The sequence below is a fragment of the Boleophthalmus pectinirostris genome, unplaced genomic scaffold, assembly GCF_026225935.1.
Source record: "Boleophthalmus pectinirostris isolate CB_2022bp ecotype Guang Dong unplaced genomic scaffold, ASM2622593v1 HiC_scaffold_9, whole genome shotgun sequence".
NCBI lineage: Eukaryota > Metazoa > Chordata > Actinopteri > Gobiiformes > Gobiidae > Boleophthalmus > Boleophthalmus pectinirostris.
In genome coordinates, this window is record NW_026571541.1 from 37,942,419 (window position 1) to 37,949,918 (window position 7,500).

At 40.9% G+C, this 7,500-nt stretch overlaps 1 protein-coding gene across 1 annotated transcript in view; it reads left to right on the forward strand.

Annotated features, from left to right (window-relative positions):
- The window catches only part of LOC110174954 (sodium/glucose cotransporter 2-like), a 24,978-nt gene that overhangs the window by 10,435 nt on the left and 7,043 nt on the right, over nucleotides 1–7,500 (forward strand). Inside the window, 3 exon segments of the mRNA XM_055166941.1 lie at nucleotides 658–887; nucleotides 2,859–2,994; nucleotides 6,569–6,827. Of these exon segments, the coding sequence (XP_055022916.1) occupies nucleotides 658–887; nucleotides 2,859–2,994; nucleotides 6,569–6,827 (625 nt within the window).

The following is a 7,500-nucleotide window of genomic DNA, read 5'->3' on the forward strand; positions in this document are numbered from 1 at the left end:
GTGGGTTAGGAAAGGCTCGAGGTGAAAATGGCTCTGGCTGCTTTACAGCTCCTCCTGCCCGGACCTCACCGCTTCCCAGGACTGAGGGATCAATGCCCACTGTGCCCACTGTGCCCACTGTGCCCACTGTGCCCGCTCTGCCCCCGGATGGGGCCCCCTGTCGACCGGGGCAGACTGTCCTGAGTGCGACCAAACTGTTCACACCACCAGGACGGGGACCGGCCCACATACATAGAAAAGTAAAGTTGCACCGAATTGAAAAAGGAACTTATGCGTCATTACCAAATTTTCAGTTGTTACAATAGTAATGTAAACAGTTACACTGTTTTTACTCAGATATACAAACTGGTAACACTGGTGATGCCCCTTTCTGCCCACACCGCGGGTTTATCAGGGAAAGTTTAAGGTTCTGATATTAATGTTCAGATCTTCATTTATGGACAAAATTGTGAAATAAACAAACCCAGATCATGCAGAGCGAGTCACGGCGAACATTTAAGACCAAAATGAGGAGCCTGACAGCTGCGGGTCCAGAGAGACGGGGCCTCCTTTTTCTATAGGAAGTGAACTGGGGCCAGAGTCAGTGGAGCCGAGTCTCGCCGATGGAACCAGGAGTTTATGTCTGTACATTTACTGTGTGGTTGTGTGTTGTGTCAGCGTTCTCGGAGGTGGGCGGGTACACTTCGCTCCTGCAGAAGTATCCTGTGTCTGTGCCCGTGAACCGCTCGTCTCTGGACCCGGCGCGGTACCACATCGCCCCCTGGTGTTACACTCCTCGCCCCGACGCCTTCAGCCTCCTGCGCGACGCCTCCACCGGAGACCTGCCCTGGCCCGGGGTCCTGTTTGGGATCGCCATCGTGGGAGGCTGGTACTGGTGTACGGACCAGGTAAACAGAACCAGGACTAAACAGGACTAAACCAGGACTAAACCAGGACTGAACCACCGCCCAGGACTGAAAAACCAGGACTGAAAACCAGGACTAAACCAGAACTAACCAGGACTGAACAAGGACTAAACCGACTAAACCAGGACTGAACCAGGACTAAACCAGGACTGAACCCTGAACCAGGAACTGACTAAACCAGGACTAACCAGAACGAACCAGGACTAAACCAGGACCAAGACTAACCAGGAACAGGAACCAGGACTGACCAGGACTAAACCAGGACTGAACCCTAAACCAGGACTGAACCAGGACTGAACCAGGACTGAACCAGGGAATGAACCCAGGACTGACCAGGAACTGAACCAGGACTAAACCAGACTGAACTGAACCAGGACTGAACCAGGACTAACCAGGACTAAACAGGACTAACCAGACTAAACAGGACTGAACAGAACCTGGAAACCAGGAACCAAACTAAACCAGGACTAAACCAGGACTTAAACCAGGAAAACCAAAACCAGGACTGAACCAGGACTAAACCAGGACTAAACCAGGACTGAACCAGGACTAAACCAGGACTAAACCAGGAACTGAACCAGGAGTAAACCAGGACTAAACCAGGACTAAACCAGGACTAAACCAGGACTGAAACCAGGACTGAACCAGGACTGAACCAGGACTGAACCAGGACTAAACCAGGACTTAAGGACTAAACCAGGACTAAACCAGGACTAAACCAGGGAACCAGGACTAAACCAGGACTGAACCAGGACTAAACCAGGACTAAACCAGGACTAAACGCAGACCAGACAACCAGGAACTAAACCAGGACTGAACCAGGACTAAACAGGACTAAACCAGGACTAAACCAGGACTGGAAACCAGGACTAAACCAGGACTAAAACCAGGACTAAACCTGGAACCAGGACTAAACCTGGACTAAACAAACCAGGACTGGACTAAAGGAGGAACCAGGACTAAACCAGGACTAAACCAGGACTAAACCAGGAACTAAGAAACCAGGACTAAAACCAGGACTGAACCAGGACTGAACCAGGACTAAACCAGGACTAAACCAGGAACTAAACCAGGACTAAACCAGGAACCAGGACTAAAACCAGGACTAAACCAGGACTAAACCAGGGACTAAACCAGGACTAAACGAGGACTAAACCAGGACTAACCAAGGACTAAACCAGGACTAAACAGGACTAACCAGGACTAAACCAGGACTAAACCAGGACTAACCAGGACTAAACAGGACTAAACAGGACTAAACCAGGACTAAACCAGGACTAACCAGGACTGAACCAGGACTAAACCAGGACTAAACCAGGACTAAACCAGGACTGAACCAGGACTAAACCAGGACTAAAAACAAACTGGAACTGGACTAAACCAGGACTAAACCCTAAACCAGGACTAAAACCAGGACTAAACCAGGACTAAACCAGGACTAAAACCAGGACTAAACCAGGACTAAACCAGGACTGAACCAGGACTAAACCAGGACTAAACCAGGACTAACCAGGACTAAACCAGGACTGAACCAGGACTAAACCAGGACTAAACCAGGGAACCGGACTGAACCAGGACTAAACCAGGACTAAAACAGGACTAAACCAGGACTAAACCAGGACTAAACCAGGACTAAACCAGGACTGAACCAGGACTAAACCAGGACTGAACCAGGACTAAACCAGGACTAAACCAGGACTGAACCAGGAGGACTAAACCACTGACTAAAACCAGGACTAACCAGGAACTGAACCAGGACTACCGGACTAAACCAGGACTAAACCAGGACTAGACCAGGACTAACCAGGACTGACCACGGACTAAACCAGGACTCAGGACTAAACCAGGACTGAAACAGGACTAAAACCAGGACTAAACCAGGACTAAACCAGGACTAGACCAGGACTCAGACTTGCTCAGTTCTCTCGTGTGTGTGTGTGTGTGTGGATGCAGGTCATCGTTCAGAGGTGTCTCGCCGCTCGGAGTCTCACAGACGTTAAAGGCGGCTGTATTCTCTGTGGGTACCTCAAAGTTCTGCCCATGTTCCTGATGGTTTTCCCCGGGATGATCAGCCGCGTTCTCTACCCAGGTCTGTCACACGGAACCTCACCAGGTCCAAACTCACGACCCGATACCAACCGGTTTTACCCCAACAGAAGAAAGTCCAGCTCCATAGTGTTTGTCTTAACGAGGTTCTTCGTTTAAGGTCCGTTAAATCAGAGTTACCCTGTTTTTCAGACTTTTTCAGTTCATTTTTCTTCCACAAATCTACCAAAGTCCAAGTCCTGGTTTAGTCCTGGTTTAGTTTTAGGTTTGTGTTGGTTTAAGCGTTTGGTTTCAGTACAGGTTCTGGTTCTGGTTTTGAACTAATCTTGTCCTGGTTTAGTTCTGACTTAATCCTGTTTCAGTCTTGTTTTAGTCCAAGTTTTGTCCAGGTTTAGCTCTTGTTTAGTCCTGGTTTAGTCCTGTTTCAGTCCTGTTTCAGTCTTGTTGGTTTAGTTCTGTTTCAGTCTGGTGTTTAGTCTGGTTTATGTAGTTTTTAGTCTGTTTAGTCCTGTTTCAGTCTGGTTAAGTCCTGGTTTAGTCCTGGTTTAGTCCTGTTTTAGTCCTGGTTTAGTCCTGGTTTAGTCCGTCCCTACTGTGAATTCATGTCAGAATAAACCTGTGACCAAAATAAATAAATAAATAAAGATTTTAAGTGCACCACAGTGAAGCTGCCTCACAAACCCCCTAATCCTGCTTCAAGCTCCAAAAGTGAACAGACTGAGGGAGATGTGGAGATTAGTGACGGGCATTTGATGAAATGTTCTTAATCGATCGTCGGAAGAATTAACGATCGATTATCGATTAATCATTAACGTTTTATATAAAATGATCATCATATTATTTATCTGCATACTGCATAAATAATTTCAACTTTACGACTATAAACATAACGACTCTAGTCCACATCAGCTGTTTGACATTATAATGTGTTTATTCAGTTTTGTTCAAATCTCACAGAAACAAAACTTAAAACCACATCACTAATTTACATAAACTAAGTGAAGATAAAACTCCAGCTCTGTGGGGGCTGATGTGTTCAACTTGTGTTGGATTAAAAGACATGACTCAGGTGAATACAGGTCAGTGTGACCAGATTTTGTTTTGTCAAACCAGGACGCGTCGGGGGAGGGGGGCGGGGCCTCGTCATCCACATTGAGCGACTCTCACCTGGAAAAACTTTTTCCCACTGGACACAGAAACAATTGCTGCTTTTTACACTGTGCACATGGATCACAACTTGTCCCAACGCAACGGAAAGTGTGGAATTTTTCTACAAATCTGGTTAAATCCCATTGTGCTTCGGTTCGTTCAGACTGACCCACTGTTTGTGTCTCGCTCCTTCTGATGCAGAGCACATGTACACACCTGTTTGGTCACGATACACACAGGACCTGCTTTGGTTTTCGATTAAAATGAACGTAATCGATGAAATTCTTAATGATCAATTATCGATTAATCGACTAATCATGCCCATCCCTCGTGGATATACTTGTGAACAGTGTGGGAGGGCCGCTCGATGCTGCTTGCGGTTGTATGTTTGATGTTTGTTGTTTTGTTGTTTTTGATTTTTTGTTGTTTTTGTTGTTTTTGATGTTTTTGTTGTTTTTGTTGTTTTGTTGTTTTGTTGTTTGTTGTTTTTGATGTTTTTGTTGTTTTTGATGTTTTTGTTGTTTTGTTGTTTTTGTTGTTTTTGATGTTTGTTGTTTTTGATGTTTTTGATGTTTTAGTTGTTTTGGTTGTTTTGTTGTTGTTGTTTTATTGTTTGTTGTTTTGTTGTTTTTGTTGTTTTTGATGTTTTTTGTGTTTTGTTGTTTTTGTTGTTTTGTTGTTTTGTTGTTTTTTGTTGTTTTGTTGTTTTTGATGTTTGTTGTTTTTGATGTTTTTGTTGTTTTGTTGTTTTGTTGTTTTGTTGTGTTTGTTGTTTGAGGTTGTTTTTTTTTGTAGATTTTGGTTTTTTGTTGTTTTGGGGGGGTTTGTTTTTTGTTTGGTTTTTGTTGTTTTTTGGATGTTTTGTTTTTGGTTTTGTTTTTTTTTGTTTTTTTGATGTTTTGTTTGTTTGTTGTTTTTGTTTTTTTTGTTTTTGTTGTTTTTTTTTTGATGTTTTTGTTTTTGTGTTTTTTTTTTGTTTTTAGTTTTTTTTTTTTTGTTGTTTTTTGTTGTTTTGGTGGGGTGGGTTGTTTTTTTGATTGTTTGTTGTTTTTGATGTTTTTTTTTTGTTGTTTTTGTTGTTTTGTTGTTTTTGATGTTTTTGATGTTTTTGTTGTTTTTGTGTTTTTGTTGGTTTTGATGTTTTTGTTGTTTTTGATGTTTTTGATGTTTTGTTGTTTTGTTGTTTGATGTTTTTTTGTGTTGTTGTTTTGTTGTTTTGATGTTTTTGTTGTTTTTGTTGTTTTGTTGTTTTGATGTTTTTGTTGTTTTTTGTTTTTTGTTTTTGATGTTTTTTGTTTTTGTGTTTTAGTTGTTTTTGTTGTTTTTGTGTTTGTTTGTTTTTGATGTTTTTGTGTTTTGTTGTTTTGATGTTTTGTTGTTTTTTTGTTTTTTGTTGTTTTGTGTTTTTTTCTTGTTTTTGTTGTTTTTTATGTTTTTTGTTGTTTGTTTTGGTTGTTTTTGATGTTTTTGTTGTTTTGTTGATGTTTTGATGTTTTTGTTGTTTTGTTTGTTTTGTTGGTTTTTGTTGTTTTTGATGTTTTGTTGTTTTTGATGTTTTTGTTGTTTTGTTTTGTAGTTTTGTTGTTTTTGATGTTTTTGTTGTTTTAGTTGTTTTGTTGTTTTTGTTGTTTTTGATGTTTTTGTGTTTTGTTGTTTTTGATGTTTTTGTTGTTTTGTTGTTTTTGATGTTTTTGTTGTTTTGATGTTTTTGATGTTTTTGTTGTTTTTGATGTTTTGTTGTTTTGTTGTTTTTGTTGTTTTGATGTTTTAGTTGTTTTTTTTTGATGTTTTTTTTTTTGATGTTTTTTGTTGTTTTTGTTGTTTTTGTTGTTTTTGTTGTTTTGTTGTTTTTGATGTTTTGATGTTTTTGTTTTTGTTGTTTTGGTTGTTTTTGTTGTTTTTGTTGTTTTTGATGTTTTTGTTGTTTTTGTTGTTTTTGTTGTTTTTGATGTTTTTGATGTTTTTTGTTTTTGTTGTTTTGTTGTTTTGTTGTTTTGTTGTGTTTGTTGTTTTTGATGTTTTTTGTTTTGTTGTTTTTGTTGTGTTTGTTGTTTTGTTGTTTTTGTTGTTTTTGGTTGTTTTGATGTTTTTGATGTTTTTGTTGTTTTTGTTGTTTTTGTTGTTTTTTTGTTTTTGTTGTTTTTGTTGTTTTTGTTGTTTTTGTTGTTTTTGGTTGTTTTGTTGTTTTTGTGTTTTTTGTTTTGTTGTTTTTGTTGTTTTTGATGTTTTTTGTTGTTTTAGTTGTTTTTGTTGTTTTTGATGTTTTTGTTGTTTTTGTTGTTTTGTGTTTTTTGTTGTTTTTGATGTTTTTGTTGTTTTTTTGTTTTTGTTGTTTGTTGTGTTTGATTTCTTGTTGTTTTTGTTTTAGTTTTTTAGTTGTTTTGATGTTTTTGTTTTGTTGTTTTGTGTTTTAGTTGTTTTTGATATGTTTTGTTTGTTTTTGTTGTTTGTTGTTTTGTTGTTGTCAGACGAGGTGGGCTGCGTGGTGCCTGAGCTCTGTCGGCAGGTGTGCGGCACGGAGGCGGGCTGCAGTAACATCGCGTACCCCAAGCTGGTGGTGTCGCTGCTGCCGGACGGCGTGCGCGGCCTCCTGCTCGCCGTCATGCTGGCGGCGCTCATGTCCTCGCTCGCCTCCATCTTCAACAGCACCAGCACGATCTTCACCCTGGACGTGTGGACGAGGCTCCGCCCACGAGCCACCGAGACAGAACTGCTCGTCGTCGGAAGGTCGCACGAGAGAGAGAAAGAGAGAGAGAGAGAAGAGAGAGAGAGAAGAGAGAGAAGAGAGAGAGAGACAGAAGAGAGAGAGAGGAAAGAAGAGAGAAGAGAGAGAGAGAGAGAAGAGAGAGAGAGAAGAAGAGAGAGAGAAGAAGAAGAAGAAGAGAGGAGAAAGAAGAGAGAGAGGGAGAGAGAGAGAAGAGAGAAGAGAGAAGAGAGAGAGAGAAGAGAAGAATGGAGAGGAGAAGAGAGAGAGAGAGAGAGAGAGAGAGAGAGAGAGAGAGAGAAAGGAGAGAGAAGAGAAGAGAGAGAGAGAGAAGAGAGAGAAGGAGAGAAGAGAAGAGGGAGAAGAGAAAGAGAAAAGAAGAGAGCGAGAAAAAAGAAGGAGAGAGAGAGAGAAGAGAGAGAGAGAGGGAGGGAGGGAGGAGGAGGAGAGGAACTGATCAGAGAGAGAGAGAGAGAGAAGAGAGAGAGAGAGAGAAGAGAAGAGAGAGAGAGGAGAAAGATGGAGTTTATACACTTTAGTATAAACTCATTTATCGTCTGTTTTTCAGTTGTTTTTCGACTGATTCTTTCATCTTTAAATGTTTCTGTGTTTTTCTGTTTGAAGCTTCACTGCTCAGAAAATGTCAGATCTCACCTTCCCCCTATCCCCTCCCACTGCCCTGCACGTCCTGTGAAC